Genomic DNA, 19,348 nt, shown 5'->3' on the forward strand with positions numbered 1-19,348 from the left:
GGAATTACAAATTCTATGCATAGGAGTACAGAGGAAGAACACCTAAATTAGATGGAAGAGGTCAAGAAAGGCTTGCAGGAAAAGTGGTAGATGAACTAGAATCTGAAGTGTGCCTCCTCTTGGCTGTAGGCCTTCAGGCATTCTTTCCCCTCTGCCACCTAAATCTTCTTTTCCTATCTTCTCCTTCTACCCCCTTCTTCCCAGTTCCTGGTTATTTCCTACCAGTCATTCAATCTCAGCTAAGATACCACTCTTGAAGCCTTCTTTGTGTCCCTTAGTGTCCCCTGGGTGCTCAATTTTTGTGGTATGTGTGTGTGTCTGCTTTGCTAAACTGACTGGATGAGTGAATGAATGAGAGAAATGAGGTAGGAAAAATAGACAGTTTCCTTGCAATAGAATTAGAAACAATGTTGTTAGAACTGGTAGAAATGGAAAAATGAGCCAGGGTGGAGAAAGTATAGGATAATGGTTTGAGCGATGTTAAATAATTTGAGAGGCCTGCATTTTGGGTTGTATTTGAGGATAAAAAGGGTAAAAGGTATATATGGAATTAACTGCTTTTAGGATTCTCAATTTACAGCAAAATTATTGCTTCAATACTAGATCTGACTAGAGGTTACAGACAGCGTCAGGAGGTATTTCTTAATGTTCTACCTCATAATATTAGTGTTGTCCCAGAAGTGGTGGCAATGATTTGGCCTTGTTGTGCTGTTTAAAAGAACAATTTTATCAGACAGATTTGAGCAATGGATTAGAAATCACAGGACAAGGATTCTAATACTAGAATAATCTTATACTTAGGCAAGTTATTTCTCCTCTTTTTGCCTCACTCCTTCTATTTATAAAATGAGAATCATCGGTCACTTTCTATTTCAACAGGAATGTTTCATGATAAAAGGTATGTATCAGCCGTCAAATATTTATTGAGCCTACTATATACCTCAGTTCTCAGCATTGTTTTAAATGCTGAGGATACAGCAGTAAACAAGACAAACATAGCCCTGCCCTTAAGGAGCTTGCCTCTAATGGGAGGAGACCAACAATAAATAAGTAAGACAATGTCAGCTACTGATTAGAGCTGAAAAGTCAATTAAAAGAGTACAGTAAAGAGTGGTGGGGCAGGAGAGATGGTTTAGCTGCGGTTTTCAAGGAAGGCTTCTTTGAGGAGATATCACTAAGATTTGATTAATAAAATGGTAAGCATGTGAAGAGACAGGGTAAAAAGAGTCCAAACAGGAGGAACACTAAAAATCAAGGTACAGAGATAGAAATAAGCTTGCAGAATTAAGGACCTGAACTAAGACTAGTACGGCTGGAGTGTGATAAATAAGGAGGAATGTAGAGGGAGAAAATCAAAAGATCAGCAAGGAACAGATAGGCCAAGTCAAGGAGTTTGGGTTTTATTATCAATACAAGTAATATCGGAAGACATCAGAGGATTTTTAAACTAAGGATTTATGTGATTTTTAAAATATCTTAGATCAGGATGACTGCGGTATGGAATAGCCTGTAGAGGGGCAAGAATGGAAGCAGAGAGACCGTTAGAAAGATAATACAGCTTTCAAAAGATGATAGTGGATTGCCTAGGAATGTAGCATTGAAGAAGGGAGAATGTGGTAGATGCTCAAAGTATTTTGGCAGTGGTACCAGTAAAACTTGCAGAGGGATTGGATATAGGGCTGAGGAAAATAGTTAAAATCTTGAGTTAAAAGTTCCATATAGTTTTATATTTTTAATTAAATCACTTTATAATATAGAATTTTAAAATTTGGTGTTTTCATTTCTTCAATAATCTTAAAAAAAGAAATAAAAGCATATTCTGGTATACTAGCATGCAGTTTGTGTTTATATTTAGTTTAAGTTTATATTTAGTTTATATTTAGAACCTCATTGGTGTCAAAGTGATTCCCTAAACTGGCAGAGTTTAATTTCTAATTTTCTAAACCAGAAGTCTCAGGTTTAAGAAATTCTGCCCTACAGAAGTTTGGGGGTATACCTGGAATAATGTTGATAAATGATGAATCAGAATCAGCTGATTTCACAAAACAAGTCATTTTGGGGCTGAAAAATAAGGAAAATCTGAAAAAATATATTTTGCCTTTTCTTTCATAGCTTTAATTATATAAATAGTGGATTCAAATCAGATTATAGATAAAAGTAATTGAAATAAAAAATATACACTTCTTGCTGTAGGTAGTATTTTGAAGAAAGATTTTCTAAACAAATTACAAGCTTACAGAAGAACTTGATTTTGGTTCCTGGATTTATCAGTATTTTACTATATTTATAAGCAAGTCCTTTTATTATCCAATAAACATTTTACTCTTTTTTTTTTTTTTTTTTTTTTTTGCAGTACGCAGGCCTCTCACTGCTGCGGCCTCTCCCGCTGCGGAGCACAGGCTCCAGACGCGCAGGCTCAGCGGCCGTGGCCCACGGGCCCAGCCGCTCCGTGGCATGTGGGATCTTCCTGGACCGGGGCACGAACCTGCGTCCCCTGCATCGGCAGGCGGGCTCTCAACCACTGCGCCACCAGGGAAGCCCCAGAAGTACTCTTAATTCTAATAGGAATATAATTTTTAATGTAGCATGGGTACTAATAGTAAATGCCAAATAAGATAAAGCCAATCCTATCAATCATGTATAATAGGTACTCACATTATAGCTACCTTTACTATTAAATTATTTAACATTGGTTATTTCAACAAAAATATTCCATCAAATTCTAAGTAAGCAAATATCTTCTTTGTGTAACTTTCTGACAAGTGTTGACTTGAAGTTAGAACACCTGCTTGAGTTCCAACCATATAATACTTAATAGCTGTGCAATCATGAGAACTTAACACCCTTCATCTTATCTATAATAGAGGGTTAATATAATACACCTACCTCCCAAGATTTTTTAGAGGTAATTGAAAACTTCAGAACTTTAAAACTTTTTGTAAACTTTAAAGCTCTCAAATTAAGAGGTTTTTATATGTTTCAAGAAAGCATTACAAATGGAAAAGGTATACAAATGACTTAGAAATACTAAAATATTATCTTAATGTTTGAGGTTATAGAATTAATATTGCTGATAAATGATTGTTTTGTGAATTCTTACCAGTTAATGTCTTAGTATAGGGAGAATTGGCTCCTGCAATACATTGTGACCAGACCAGACTTCGTTCACCATAAGACATCACAAAGAGAAAGTCACAAGCATCTGCAATTCCAGTATAATTATAGCACCTCCTACCTACGCAGTTTGGAGACCAAGATACATCAAAGGTTACCTGTGGGAAAACCATTTTATGTAACATGATCAAATATGCATATTATGGCAGATGTTTTGTTGATTATATATTCTCTTGCCTCATATTACTTCCCCCCCTCAAAAAGAACCACTTATGTGTCTGACATAAGTTTTGACATGTATGGAACTAAAACAATTCTAAGAAATATATTTTTTGCCTACACAGACTGACCCAGACATATATTTTGGACAATGTTTTGGACATATATTTAGATAATGGACATATATTTGGACCCAGGCATATTTGGACATATACAATGACCAGGAGAAGGCACTGTGTAGAAGAGGAATTTTAAAGTCACATGACTTCAAAGGACAGACTAGCAATTCGACTGATTGAAGGAAACTGGTATAATCACAGTAGGGTGTGGTAGGGCCCATAAGCAACTAGAGAGTAAAAGCACACTAAAAGAATTCAAATACAAAAGTTTTTTTAAAATATTGTGCAAGCTAAATAGGTCATCTCTTGGCACAAGCTTACTGGACTGTGTTGGCAGTTTGAGCCCTTGATTTACAATTACTTTACATGGTAAGTTTAGTCCAACATTACAGTTAAAGAGTAGTGGTGTTTTATGGCTACAGGTATAAATTAATCAACTCAAAATGTTGAACAAATCACTTAAATGGTCTTATTTTATGGAAATATTCAAAGAAAACTTGAGTGTTAAATTATCTTTCATTTTGAATAGTGAGCCAGTCCTCAATAAGGATGAATCTCTTTAAAAGATTTATTGCCGGGCTTCCCTGGTGGCGCAGTGGTAAAGAGTCCGCCTGCCAATGCAGGGGACACGGGTTCGTGCCCCGGTCTGGGAAGATCCCACATGCCGCGGAGCGGCTGGGCCCGTGAGCCATGGCCGCTGAGCCTGCGCGTCCGGAGCCTGTGCTCCGCAGCGGGAGAGGCCGCAACAATGAGAGGTCCGCGTACCGCAAAAAAAAAAAGATTTATTGCCTTAAGATGTTGGTCAAAGGGTCAGACTTTCAGTTATAAAATAAATAAGTTCCGACACCTAATGTAAAAGAAAAAAGATTTATTGCCTTAACTGAATATTAATTAGCTTTATTTTATTAATATAGGTCTGCAAACATTCTAAAGCTTCATTAAAAGCTCTGCTTTGTAAGTATAGGCTTTCCCCAAAGCTCTCCAGCAAAATAGGTTATAAAGTGAAATTTTTACATATTGGACTTCATTTTATCGCTGTGCCCTCTTACAAAATGGAAGTATAATAAGGTAATAGAGAAAGTGATTCCGTCTAAGCAGGTAAATTTCAAATCCATTTTGTAAGTCCTTACCTCTCTCCTGAGCAGTGAGAATATTTTCACCTGGGTTCCCTCCTGAGTAGTGAGAATATTTTCATCTAGGTTTCCTGTCATGGTTAATCTCATATTTTTGAGAAGGCAGCATTAGTATATTAGAAAAGAAATCAAAAGACTTTGGTTCTTATCTTGGCTCTCTTATAACTAGGTTATTTCATTTTAAATATCTGATCTGTTTTCCCACATGTAACAATGAAGGTGTAGAAAGAATTCTTCAAGAGCACTTCTAGCTCTTTAATTCTGTGATCACAAATTCTATAATCCTAAATTATAATCTTTTCCCAAAAACTCATTTCTCCTTCCTGGGGCTCTATATTAGTCATTTTTTTCTGGTCACCAGTTTAAGAACCTTTGGGCCATTTTCTGACTCTTCTTCCCTCACACCCCATAACTAATCTCACATTTTCCTTTGGGTGGCCTCTCACAGTTGTTCTGCCCATTCCTTTCCGTTAATTAATTAATTCAGTGAATACTGAACACTTGCTGAGTGTTAGGGTTATGCCATCATCCCAATTCAAACCATAAATTCCAAGTTATTGGATTACTGGGTTAGTCCTTACAGGTTTCTCTTTCTCCTCTAGACTTTTTTACGTACTACCATAAATAATCTTCCCCAAATACTTTCTATACACATTACCCATTACATACAGAATAAAATGCATACTCTTCAGTGTCACATCCTGGATCTTCCACAATCTGGTTCATCTTGGCAACTGTACTTCCCACTAACTTAACTAACATGAACTTGACATAGTAGCCCATATTGCTCTACTTGCCCCATAAACATGGAAATAGACATTCCTACTGCAAAGTCTTTGCTCAGTCTCTTCCCCCTTGCTCTTTCACTATAGCTTAATCAGGACTAGCAAGTAAGTTCCCATACATTAATTCTGCCCTATTAACAACAGCAATCTAGAGAATGAAGGAAAAGTTTCTGAGACCAAAATGTGTGAGGAGAGGAGTATGGTGGCTTGCATACCAGGTATTTGCTATTCTTGATCTAGATTGTACTCATCTGAAAAGCTGAATTCCACACTGACAAACCTACCCTACTTGTATAAAGCCACAGAGATGTTGATCGTTACATCATTTATTATTTTTCCAGTGATTCTCAAGCTCATGTTGACCAACTACACCAGAATCACCTATCACAGTTGGTAAAAATACAGTTCCTAGAATCTATGCCAGAATCAACTTCTGGGCATATTTTTAACAAGCACTCCCAGGTGATTCTGAGATAGATTTAGAGTCATTAGTTTATATTATATATATCCTACTTAACTAGATTTAAAATTTTGAAAGGCAGGTATCATTCATATATTCAATAAGTAATTTTTAAACATTGTGTTAGACATCAAGGAACTGGTCCCTGCCTTCAAAAAACTCACTGTCTAGCCTAGCATTTTTTTCTCAGCTTTACTGAGGTATAATAGACAAGTAAAATTGTAATATATTTTAAGTGTACAATATGATGATATTCATATATATGCAAAAGTATTCCCATCAAGTTAATTAACATAGCCGTCACCTTATTTATTTATTTATTTTGGTGATAACACTAAAATTCTACTCTTAGCAAATTTCAAATTATACAATACAGTACAATCAACTATAGTCATCATGTTATGCACTAAATCCTCAGACCTTATTCATCTCACAATAAAGTTTATACCTTTTACCAGCCTAACTGTATCTAGCTACAGTTTCCTTATTGATGTTTCCCTATTGATTATGTCTGAATAATCTGTCCATTGCTGAAAGTGGAGTATTAAAGTCCTCTACTAATTATATTGCTGTCCGTTTCTCCCTTCAGATATCTTAGTGTTTATTTAATACATTTGGGTGCTCTGATGTGGAGCACCCACAATAAATATTTGAAATTGTTACATCTTCTTGGTGAACTGACCCTTTTATAATTATATAATGAACTTTGTCTCTTGTTACCATTTTTTGCTTAAAGTCTATTTTGTCTGATATAAATATAGCTACCCCTGCTCACTTTCGGTTTCCATTTGCCTGGAACTAGTTTTTTTTTTGTTTTTTTGTTTTTTTTTTTTTTTGCGGTACGCGGGCCTCTTACTGTTGTGGCCTCTCCCGTTGCGGAGCACAGGCTCTGGACGCGCAGGCTCAGTGGCCATGGCTCACGGGCCCGGCCGCTCCGCGGCATGTGGGATCTTCCCAGACCGGGGCACGAACCCGACCCCCTGCATCGGCAGGCGGACTCTCAACCACTGCGCCACCAGGGAAGCCCTGGAACTAGTTTTTCAATCCTTTCATTTTTAGTCTATTTGTGTCCTTAAAGCTGAAGTGAGTCTCTTATAGGCGGCGTATAGTTGGATCTTGTTTTTTTTAATCCATTCAGCCACTCTGTGTCTTTTGATTCAAGAATTTAGTCCATTTCCATTTAAAGTAATTACTGATAGGTTTCTATGTAATATTGCCATTTTGTTAATTGTTTTCTGGCTATTTTCTAATTCCTTTTTTCCTTTCTTCTTTTCTTGCTCTCTTCCTTTGGGATTTGTGATTCCCTGTAGTGGCATGCTTGATTCCTTTCTGATTTTCTTTTGTATATCTAATGTAGGTTTTTGCTTTGTGGTTATCATGTGGCTTACATTAAAAAAAAATTTTGTAACTATGTATGGTGATGGATGTTAACTAGACTTATTGTGGTGATCATTTTGCAATATATACAAATATCAAATCATTATGTTGTACACCTGAAAAAATAATTTTTTAAAACATCTTATAGTTACAACAGTCTATTTTAAACTGTTAACAACTTAGACCACATACAAAAGCTCTACATTTTTATACTCCACCACCCGACATCTTATGTTTTGGATGTCAAAATTTACATCATTTTTTATGTGTCCACTAACAAATTATTGTATAGTTTTTTTTTAAGAAGGAAACATCCTAATGTGTTCCATTATAATTTCTATAATACACTTTTTTATTGACGTATAGTTAATTTACAGTGTTGTGTTAGTTTCAGGTGTACAGTGAAGTGATTCAGTTGTACATATATATATACCTATTCTTTTTCAGATTCTTTTCCATTATAGGTTATTACAAGATATTGAATATAGTTCCCTGTGCCATACAGTAGGTCCTTTTTGTTTATCTGTTTTGTATATAGTAGTGTGTATATGTTAATCCCAAACTACTAATTTATCTCCCCCCTACCTTAATTTGGAAAAATTTAAGTTTTCCAAATGAAGAAATAATATATCAAGATCACAGAAAATCATTAGTCCTTAATCTTCTAAATAACCATTACGAATAATTAGTAATATTCTCAAATTAAAAGAAGAAATCATGGACTATGGCTAGCTAAGGGTCATCATGCTAATTAGGATTCATATTTTGCTCAAAACCATACAGTAGTTTACTTAATTCTTTAAAAATATCTCTACCCAAGAAATGAATTAAACAGTATCTAAGATTAATTTTAGGATGCTAAAAATATAAACATGAAAAGAATTTTTTGGAAATTCAAGATAACAGATGATGTAAGTATAACTTACCAATTGGCTTAGACACATCTGGTAAAAACTGTAACTCACCTTTTAGCACTACCCTGGCTCCTTTTGAATGAGCATAGCACATAAGTTCTGAGTCATAATTTGAAAAAAGTACCACAGTTGTAGTCTGTGACCAGTCATAATATTTCCAAGTTTTATGTCCAATATCAAACACAAAGACCTGCCAAAACAACAGGGATAAGCACCCTCACTTAAACCAAGAAGAATATCATGCTGACCACCCAAAGTAACAATTAAACGTTGATCATATGCCAGGCACTGAGAGTACAACAGTGAATAAGACATAGGGGTCCCAATTAATTGGTGGCAGAGGAAATTAGTGGGGCCTGGAAAGTAGGAGAGGGTAGGCTAGGAAGAAATAGGGGCAAGTGTCAAGGCCTGGAGGCAGAGCATGGAGGTTTGTATGGCTGATGCCTAAAATTTGGAGGGAGACAACAGTGAAGAACCTGAGGGTGGTAGGCAGGGTTAAATCATGAAAGGACTTGAAGCCTTCTTGAGAAATTATCCCAAGGGAAAGGGTTTTAAAAAGAGAATATACATATTTTAGGTATGCATTTTAGAAAAATCCCTTCAGCTGAAGTGGGAAATGGTTTAAAGAGACAAAACTGGAGGCAGAATATCTAATAGGAAAGCTTTGGAAGAATGCAGGCAAGAGATGATGGTGACCTCAACTAAAGTTGTGGAGCAGCGGAGACTATGAGATAAATGAATAAATCTGGAAGATCCTAAGAAGGCAAAATTAACAGGACTCTGACCCACTGAGTGAGTAAGGTAAGAGAAAGGGAGGAGGTTGAAAATACTCAAGTTTCTGGCCGCTGCAGATGGGCTCATAGGTACTGCATTTACTATGAATGATTTCTGGTGAACCTTACTTCTTAGACTAGTACTCAAGTTAAATACTAAGGTGGTTGATGTTATGTTTCTCCTGTATTTTTTTCTCCACATGATATTAGAAGCACTGATCATTTTTACTTTATCCCAAATAAGGTGTTAATTCATTGATTTAGCAAATATTTTTGAATCCCAATAAGGTATAGGCAGGGTATATTGTTAGGCATTAGTGACACAGACCAGGTCCATTGGTTATTTAATGCAATAGTGTTAAGGGCTACATGGAAATGCAGGGCGCCATGACAGCATATAAAGGGGACCTGCGACCCTGGTAGGGCAGAAAAACTTCCCTGAGGACTACACTCTTTAGGGGAGGACTGAAATCTGGGCAATGACCTAGACAGGACAGAGGGGTACCAATGCACAAAAAAGAGCATTCTCAGAAGAGGGAACGAAAAAGGGCAAAGGTCTCAATAGCTCAGGAGAATTCTGAATTTCTGGAGCCAAAAGAAGGTCAGTGAGGCTGGAGCACAGAAATCCTGAAAGTACATGGAAACAGATGAAACTGATGAAACTACTGAGGTAGGTGGTGGCAGGATCAAGTAGGGCTTTGTAGACCACTGAGGAGTCTCTGTTTTCTCCTGAGATGAATGGGAAGCATTAAGCAGAGGATCATAAGATTTGCATTAAAAAATGAGAGAGACAGACAGACACACAGGGAGAGGGGGAGAGAGAAAGGGAGAGTGATATCTATGATCACTGGGCCACTGTGAGAAGAACAGATGGGTGAGGGTGGGGAGAGCTAGCTATAAAAATTAAACCAGGCTTTTCCTAATTTTCTGTCTCCTTTTTGGTTTTTTGTTTATTGTTCAGAATTAACTATGCATAACCCATTTTTCTACTAGGCAGTTACCCACTGAAATAACAAAAATTACAAAATGTGAAACTGAACAACCCATTGTTTTTAGACTTCTTAGAATCATATTTATGTCACAAACCTTACCCCTATTTCAATTCTGATAACAAAGATTTAATATGTTAAAAATATACAGAGAGCTTGTGATATAAAAGAAATACTAAAAAATAGCTTGATGAACCAATTGAATATATAAGGGAAAAAGTAATGCAGTCTAGTCTTTGTCTTTGAAAAATATAGGTCAGTAGAGAGAAAAGACCATTAACCACCAGCATACAAATGAACAAAATTTGGCTTCTTTGCATAATTGGTTTTCTAAATGCCCCCAGATGCCACCTAACCGACTAAGAGCTATTGGGTGCTACAGAAAGTCTTTCAGATGTTAGGCTTACACACTAGGCATGTTCTCCATAAACACTTCCACCATTTTTACTCCTTCTAAGCAATTTATATTACTTTTTTTAACTGACATTTAAATGTCCCTGCCTCAAACGTAATCTGCGTGATTAAGAACTGGCAATTGTCGCTATGTTTATACAAGAATTTCTCTTTTGGACTGAACTTTTCCACCTGCCTGATGTGTCCAGTTCCCGGTGCAGTCATCAAACTCTAGGCAGACAAGTGGTCTTCATATTACCTCCGAAAGGGTGTTTGCTTAAAGCTGCCCAAGGCCTTATAAATTCTTAGGTGGGTAGATGGAATTTTTACTTAAAGACCTATTTTTATCCCCTTCTTGTGTGGCAGGTATAGAAAAGCAAAGTAAGCAGAACATTCAGTCTTCCACTGGACCGTGGGAGTGCTGAGATTCTTTCAAACTCATCTTCGATTCTCTTGGAAAGCAACGGGTGTTGCTACTTAGGGAGTATCTCCTTACCAGCCTCCTTGCTTGTCTGGTCAGACTGCCTGGGGAGAGGCACAGCAGGGCAATGCAAGGAACTTGCACTTGGAGTCAGATCTGGGTTGGAATACTGTGAGACCTGGGAGGAGTTACTCAATCTCTCTGAGCCAAAATGTCCTCATCTTTAAGGCTGAAGGAAATCCGTGGACAGAAAGGCCCCTCCGCGAGTGGTCAAAGCTGGTTTTGCGCCCCCAACACCTCTTTCTCGGGCTCGGTTATTCTACTGTAACTCCTCTTAGGGCCTTGAGGACCAGACCCGGAGCGTCAGGGGAGAGAGAGGCCACTGACCTCGAAGTCGGGGCGATGGGCGATGGGTGATGGGACGGCACAGCGCTGGGGCCTGGCACTGGCAGTCGGCCCCGAGCCAGACGCGCACTGCCAGGAGCAGCGGCAGCAGCAGAGGAGCGAGCCCCGGGGCCCCGTGCAGTGTGGGAACGAGGCGCCGGCTCCGGAGCTGCGGCCAGGCCATGCCAGCGGCTCACCAATCAGCAGAGCTGTCCAGGATTCCTGGGCGGCGCCTGCTTTATGGAGGGGAGATGTAGGGGAGGGGAGGGGCCGGGCCGAGCTCCCCGGCTGGGCAGGGGAGGAGCTGGGCGGTCGCCAAGTCCGGGGGATCTGGGGCTGCGGGAGAGAGGGACAGAGGCCGCGGTGCCCCTAGCACGTCAAGCCCAGGGAGCCGGGGCCTCGGTGCCCGGCAGACAGTTGACTCAAGTGTATATCGCCTACCATCTATGTGCCTCTCTTTGGCTCTGTGTCATAGTTGTTTGTGTCCTCCTTGTGGAGTCTGAAACTGGAGGGAGTCCTCAAAATGGAGAAGTAGGATGCCTTGGAAGGGATGACTGTGCTACATGGTTGGAATGGCCCAAAGATTTTGAAGACACAGGTATCTGCTGAATTAAGACAGCGGTTCGAATACGGCCTCTAATTTCGCCTCCTCCCATGCTTAAACTCCAGTGAAAACGTCAACCCACAAGGGAAGGGAGATGACAGCAACATTTTGGAAGCTTGAAAGCACAAGTATGAGGGGTAAGTGCCCCAGGCCCCAACAGTGCGGAAACTTGAGAAACAACGCAATTTAAACCTCAGAATCTTCAAAAGGTTCCGGAACTACAAGAGGTGCCTCAGGAATTAGGGGTGAAGGGGAGATGGAGGTTAAGATGTCCGAAAATAAAGGGGAATAGGTGAAAGCTGCTTGAGAAGCAGTGAAATCTCTAGATCCTTTCTCCAGCCTTATGTCTCTGGGCAGCTGCCCCTCTCCCACCCAGGCTGAAGTTTGGAGGTTTAATGCTCTGGGGAGGGTGAATTATCTGGTACTTGCCCAGGTACCATACCTAAAATAGGATATAACTGACTTTGTGCCTGACCAAAGATATTGACAACATGCCCGCAGTTCACCCTATAGCAAAATTTAGTCAGAAACACCAGGCACCCACTCAGAGCTCCCTCTTTACTTTTTATCTCTTACTTTTAATCATGGACAACAAACAAGACAATTGAATAGTATAAAAGGAATAACAGAAAAAGGAATATGGAGGAAACAAACATTGTAGGGAGGACATTAAAAAAAAAAAAAAAAACTCTCAGTAATATCCCCAGAAAGGCAAGAGAAGATGAAGCCACAACAGGATGAAATTTTTTAAAAAGCGGGGTGGGACTAGAAAGAGTTCTTGGAAATTAGAAAGAAGATCACAGAAATGAGGAAAAAATCACAGAAGATTTGAGCAAAGTAACACAAAAATACTCTTCAAAAAGAAAGAAAATCAGGGCTTCCCTGGTGGCACAGTGGTTGAGAGTCCGCCTGCTGATGCAGGGGACACGGGTATGTGCCCCGGTCCGGGAAGATCCCACATGCCGCGGAGTGGCTGGGCCCGTGAGCCATGGCCGCTGAGCCTGCGCGTCTGGAGCCTGTGCTCCGCACCGGGAAGAAAATTGGAAGAGCAGTCCAGATGGGAAGAAATCATCAATTAAGTAATTCAAGAAAAATTCCAGGAATGAAGGACAGGAGTTTTCAGAAGGAAAGGGCAAAGAATAGATGCTGAGAGCTTCCAGAGAGAAAAAAAATCACAAAGTATTAAGAATCAGAATGTCATCAGATTTCTCAACAGCAACATCTAAAGCTCAAAGACAATGAAACAATGTGTTTGAAATTCTGAAAGAATATGCTTTCCACATAAAATTCTGCAGAATTATCAATCAAGTGGGAAAGTCATGTAAAATTTCAAAATATTGACCTATCATATACTCCAAATGGAGTGTTCTAGGCCCTGCCCCCAGAGATTCTGGTTCACTGAGTCTGGATGGGGGCTATGAATGTGAATTTGAAACAAGAGCCCCAGGTGACTGTGATGCAGGTGGTTGTGGTATGTAATCTGAGAGTCACTGCCATAATTAGTGATTTTATAATCTCTCTAAAGTACAGCTTTTCGATTTTACATTTCACCACTATTTCAGAAGCCTTCCCCATTTAGTAGGGCAGTATTTCTTATTATGGGAACTCACAGTTTTGTTTTGTTTTGTTTTTGAGGATCTGTGAATAGCTATGAACTCTCTCCAGAAAACAGCATATACATATTCATACAAATTTTGTGAACCAGTTTTTAGTTTATCTGTGGACCACTAGATTGCTCTTAGGTATAAGGCTAAGAAGTGATGTTTTACATTTACATTCCTGGAGTGGCATTCATATTTCTTTTACTGCCACAATTCACTCATGCCCCATTTTTAAAACCTCCTCAGTTCAGCTCCTTCCCATTCTCCTTACCTACTGCTATCTTGTCACTCCTGCTGCTAACTCTGCATATAAAAGTATCGAATTTTCCTGAACCAAATCAGGATGACACTTGATACCAATGACAGAAAACTCGACTTGAGCAATAAAAGTGGGAATTTATTATCTTAAGGAACTGAACTTTCATGGGTAAATCTTCAGGACCCGGAGACATTAATCATATCACTAGTTCTCAGCCTCATTCTCCAGTTCTTCAGTTCTTGGCTCTGCTTTTCTCTGAGTTGGCTCTGTTGTCGGGTAGATTTTCTCCTTATGGTGCCAAGATGGTTTCCAACATCACAGGCTTAATTTTTTTTTCCCTAGAGATTTTACTTTTCAACAGGAAGCCAAAGTGAAATGAGTGCAAAACTGAGACTAGAAGTCTCAGCATAGTTTTCCAGTGATTAGTATCTCATTTTCTGCCTACAAATCGGTTTAAGAACACTAAGTTTTAACTCACGAAGTTGCTGGGAGGATACAATCTGACAGTTAATATCAACATCTTTGGGTAGTGTTTGTAAATGCTTGGCATTCTCGTTATTAGTAATGCAATGTTTTTGCATTCTTATTAGTAACATGTTTGTCATAGAATATTGTAGAGTTAACATTCTGAGAAGATCAAACAATATTCAAATTTTTTATTATGTGCTGGTGAAAAATTAAAGAACACATTGCTTAGTGTTACACATAATTTTTGAGAGGGGGCCTATGCTTTCAACTAATTAACAACTTCCATATCACGTCAGGTTATTTGGGTACACAGAAGTGATTTTTTTTTAACCCACAGAAATTGTGGTAAATTGACTCCCAAACTGATCATGAGAGACTTCATTTATTCTTGTGTTGTATTATTTAACAAATATATATTGAGTGTCTTCCACTTTCCAGGCACTCTGCTAGGCAGGGATGTAACAGTAAACAAAGCCAGTCCATCTATTATGGAGGTTGATCCAACAAGGGCTGGAAAGGGAGCCAGTACAACAGAGTCAGGGAGGTACCACAGGAGAAGCACAGCAGACTGGGCACTCAGAAGAACACCTAATTCAGTCTTAGGTGGTCAGTGAAGGAAAAGAATATTAATAAACATCTCTTAAATAGTGTTCACTGTATGCCAGACATCATTCCAATTGCTTTATACCACTGTTTAATTCATTTAAGGATTCCAGTGATGCTAAGTGAAGAGCCAATTTGCAAAGTGAGGAGAGAGGTCACTGGAGCATTCCAGGCAAAAAGAACAGCAGGTGCAAAGGCCCAGAGGTAAAAGAGCATGAAAGAGAAATAGATACAGTGGTGCCCCAGAAGCAGCTCATGCCAGCTCACCAGATCTAACTGTTAAGTATTCAGGAATTTTGTAAGCTAGTAACTGTTGGTAGCTCAAAATTGGCCACAACAGAAGTATTTATATTATGGAAGATGACAAATATTACAAATCAATCAGCATTGTTTTCGTGTTTTGTTTTATGTATTTTTTGAGAACCATTTATCAGTGCATCACTGATCCTGAGGTACAGGAAGTTATAACCTGAAATTCTTTGTTTGCATGTTTATCTTGGCATCAAATTCTATGCGCAAAATTATTTGCATTTTTTAATGGAGTTCAAGGTCATTTTGTTGACAGACATGATTACAATGGTGTGCCAATATCATCTTCAAAAGAGAAAAAAGATGGCATGTTAAAATATCATATGAACATCATTTACATTTCACTGGCATTTTGACCCAATTTAAACTGAACAACTAGATCCCTATGTTGTATCTCAAATATACATAACATCTATCTCAGTAGCTTAAGCTAATCTAACCCTCTCAAATTATAAAAAACCCTCTTGTTGTCATGATGCATAGGTAATAGCAATTTTTACATCCAGATTAGATGTAGAGTCTATGCATAAAGCACAATGATCTTAAAACTCTTAGGAAATCATTTAGGACAAGGAAGAAAATGCCCCCAATTCTCCTCACCATCAAGTAACATTAAAATGCACATCCAAGGCAGATGCAAGCAGCCCTGAGAGGAAGAAGCTTTCGCTGGTCAAGAGCAATGTTTTAAGTTTAACAGAGGAAAAAAAACACTGTCCAAAAGTGGCAACATTCAGTAGCAAAGAAATGCTATGTTTCTCGTGAATATCTCTGTTCACCCGTTGCTGAGACCTAGAATATGACGAGGGCGTGTAAGCTTTGCTGCAGGGGAAACCCTGAAATGTAGAAATCATATGGTCGAGCATGAAGAATGGCTGGGTCCAGAGCAAGGAGAAGCTTCTACCGAGAAGGGAGATCACTTTTTTCTGCTTTTCTGTGGCTTCCATGCTTTTCCCCGGATCTGCAGTGAGTTCATACACCAGATTATTTGTATGTTCATATATTTATTCAGATTTTTAAAAATTGCTGAGCAAATCCTCCACTCAAAGTTCCCAGAAATACATTTATAGATTTTAAAAACAACTCACTGAAAGACAACATTTTTTGGCGATATAGTTGATTTACAACATTATATTAGTTTTAGGTATACAACATAGTAATTCAGCATTTTTATAGATTATACTTCATTTATAATTATTATAAAATATTGGCTGTATTTCCTGTGCTATACATTATCCTTGTAGTTTATTTATTTTATACATATTAGCTGTACCTCTTAACCCTCTACCTCTATCTTGCCCCTCCCCCTTGCCCCTCCCCCTTACCTCTTCTCTCTAGTAACCACTAGTGAGTTACTAGTTATAAGTCTGTCTGACTTATTTCACTTAGCATAATACTCTCCAGGTCTATCCATGTTGTTACAAATGGCAAAATTTCATTCTTTTATATGGCTGAGTAGTATTCCATTGTGTGTGTGTGTGTGTGTGTGTGTGTGTGAGTGTGTGTGTGTATACCATGTCTTCTTTATCCATTCATCTGTTGATAGACACTTGGGTTGCTTCCATATCTTGGCTGTCATAAATAGTGCTGCTGTGAACATTGGGGTGCCTATACCTTTTGGAATTAGTGTTTTTGTTTTCTTCAGATATATACCCAAGAGTGGAATTGCTGGATCACATGGTAGGTCTATATTTAGTTGTTTGAGGAACCTCCATACTGTTTTCCATAGTGGCTGTACCAATTTACATTCCCTCCAACAATGTACAAGGGTTCCCTTTTCTCTACCTCCTTGCCAACATTTGTTATTTATGGTCTTTTTGGTGATGGCCATTCTGACATGTGCGAGGTGATATCATCATTTTGATTTGCATTTCTCTGATGATTAGTGATGTTCAGTATCTTTTCAAGTGCCTGTTGGCCATCTGTATGCTGAAAGACAACTTTTGTCTTGTCTATCATCTTTCCCATTCAGAGCTCACTTTTTTTTTTTACAGGATCATTCTGGGCAGTCTTCCTGATGCCATCACAGCCTCTGCCTGAACCCCAACAGGAAGGCCCAAAGCAGCAGATGCAAACCCAGACGGGGCAAACTGGTGGATTACTCTGTGTCCAGAAAAATGGAGCTCAAGGCCACGAACAGATACACCATCCCAGGGAACCTGGCTGTCTTCCCCTATCTGACCATGGGGTTGCTGGCTATTGGCTGGTTCTTCACTCGCTGGTACTTTGTTTATGAAGCCACCTCCACCAAGCACACTCATGATATGTAAAAAAGCTTCTCATCTCCTTGGTGGCCTTGCTATTCACTGACTTTGGAGTTCTCTTCCTGTTACTCTGGGTTGGCATCTACATATGAGCTCCTAAGGGATCCAACCAGGTAGAATCATTGAATCTTGGTTTTTGTAAATTAACTTTTTTAACTGTTGCTGTAAGTGTCCCACCTGCTGCTCACAGTAAAGGCAGATGTGGAAAGAGAAAGAAAGAAGAAAGGAAGAAGAAGAAGAAGAAGAAGGAGAAGGAGAAGAAAGAAGAAAGAAAGAAAGAGAGAGAGAGAGAAAGAAAGAAAGAGGAGGAAGGGAGGGAGGGAAGGAGGAAGGAAAGAAGGAAGGAAGAAGGAAGGAAAGAGAGAAATCCTGAATAGGAACTTCAGAATAAGTTTGATGCTGGTAAACTGCTCAGCATTGCCCCTGACCTTCAGAACTAGGACCATGTCATCCTCATAGCATTTACTCAGGGCCACAGCTGCAAAGTCATGGAAACCTGCAAAGCAAGCCCATCATCAGGCAATAAAAATCATAATAGCACTTACTATGTGCCAGGCACTGTTGATTTAGTCATTAAAAAAAAAAACAAAAACAGGGCTTCCCTGGTGGCACAGTGGTTGAGAGTCCGCCTGCCGATGCAGGGGACACGGGTTCGTGCCCCAGTCCGGGAAGATCCCACATGCCGCGGAGTGGCTAGGCCCGTGAGCCATGGCCGCTGAGCCAGCGCATCCGGAGCCTGTGCTCCGCAACGGGAGAGGCCACAACAGTGAGAGGCCCGCGTACCACACAAAAACAAACAAACAAAAAACAAAAGCAAAACTACCTTTTGTGGTAATGCTATTATTATCCCCCATTAGAATTCTCTAAAAAGGCCCCCCAAATACCCATAAGTAATACATGGATCAGAGTTTATCCAAAATAAATGTCATAAGCTTCCGGCTAGCCCTAATCTGCACTCCATTAAATATGGCTTTGCCTGTGCTGATGACACTAGTTGTTAGTTAATTCTAAGGGAAGGAAACCAAGTCAGTGTTTAGGGTGTGAACTGACAGATGGGTTAGCAATTCAAATCTTTCTCAAGTCAGGGGTTTTTATTTTATCTCCATAGCCACAGCCTCGGTACAGCACCCCACCTCTCAGTCCCCCATTTCTAGAGCTCTTCTGTGGCTTAATTTTGAATGACTTGTCTTGGGTCATCTGTCTTGAGTAGTATTTGTATATTATCAGCATCTACCAGCAGGTGTCTCTAGGTCGCTGAAGGAGCTTGATTAGATTTTGGAGAAGGAAAGAATAAAAACGGTATTTGGGATACAACGAGGCATGAAGCAAATACCAAGTGGTGCCCTACTCCAGGACCAACCCCAAACCTCCAGGTGGCAATTATAAGTGAGTGAGTGAGTGTGTGTGTGTGTGTGTGTGTGTACACACACACATCCACCCTTCCCCTTCAATGCACATATAAGGAAAAAATATAACTTGGAACGTTAGGAAACATTTAGAGCAGCCATAGAACAAATTGCAGAAATATGGATAGATGCAATACAAATCATCTTAAAGCCTTCAAATGTCCTGCTTTTGTTTGATGTCTGTAGAAATTTGCATTTATAAACAAGAGAGTCTGAATGAGTATGTTAGGCTAATCTCTGCTTTCTCTGATCTTGGCATGGACAGCTAAAGACAGACTCCAAAATTAGTTAAAAATCAGGGACTGTGCCTTGGCTACACTGGGTGAGCACTGTAGAGATTTGGTAGTACAGAGATCATTATGTGAGCTTCCAGTTTCTGGAAACTCAGAGTAAAGACCCTGAAGATGAAGCAATTTCTGGACTCTACATCTGGATTTCTGAAGACTCACAACCACTTTTAAAAATCTATGATTGATATCTGAATGATACCAATCAACCAAAGAATAGTGTTAGGACAGGATGAAGTCACCTTACAATACTTGAATATAGAGGATCCATATCCTACAAGAGCCAGTGGAGTCTTTCCAAATTAGTGGGGTAGTCGCCAGTCCCCATCAAAGAGAGAGTCGGGTGGTGGAAAGAAGGGCCTTAAGTGGCTCACTCATGGTCACTCTTAACTAGATAACACAGATAATTTGATTGAAACAGTAGCTTTTCCGACCAATACTTAACAATGATGGCTATGAACTGATACTA

The 19,348-nt window shown here is 39.3% G+C and overlaps 1 protein-coding gene and 1 pseudogene across 2 annotated transcripts; one reads left to right on the forward strand and one right to left on the reverse strand.

The window, feature by feature from the left end:
• Positions 1-13: 13 nt before the first annotated feature.
• Positions 14-11,265, reverse strand: CTBS (chitobiase; the record flags this gene model as incomplete). The annotated part of the gene is given in 6 exon segments (XM_079721201.1): positions 14-42; positions 3,101-3,272; positions 4,583-4,656; positions 8,134-8,311; positions 11,085-11,102; positions 11,104-11,265. Coding segments are annotated over 6 exon segments (633 nt in total).
• Positions 11,266-16,938: 5,673 nt separating this feature from the next.
• On the forward strand, positions 16,939-17,739 carry LOC307048079 (dolichyl-diphosphooligosaccharide--protein glycosyltransferase subunit TMEM258-like; annotated as a pseudogene). The gene has a single exon. The product of its transcript is annotated as a dolichyl-diphosphooligosaccharide--protein glycosyltransferase subunit TMEM258-like (transcript).
• Positions 17,740-19,348: the final 1,609 nt, after the last annotated feature.

The sequence above is a fragment of the Hyperoodon ampullatus genome (genome assembly GCF_949752795.1).
Source record: "Hyperoodon ampullatus genome assembly, chromosome: 2".
Lineage (NCBI taxonomy): Eukaryota > Metazoa > Chordata > Mammalia > Artiodactyla > Ziphiidae > Hyperoodon > Hyperoodon ampullatus.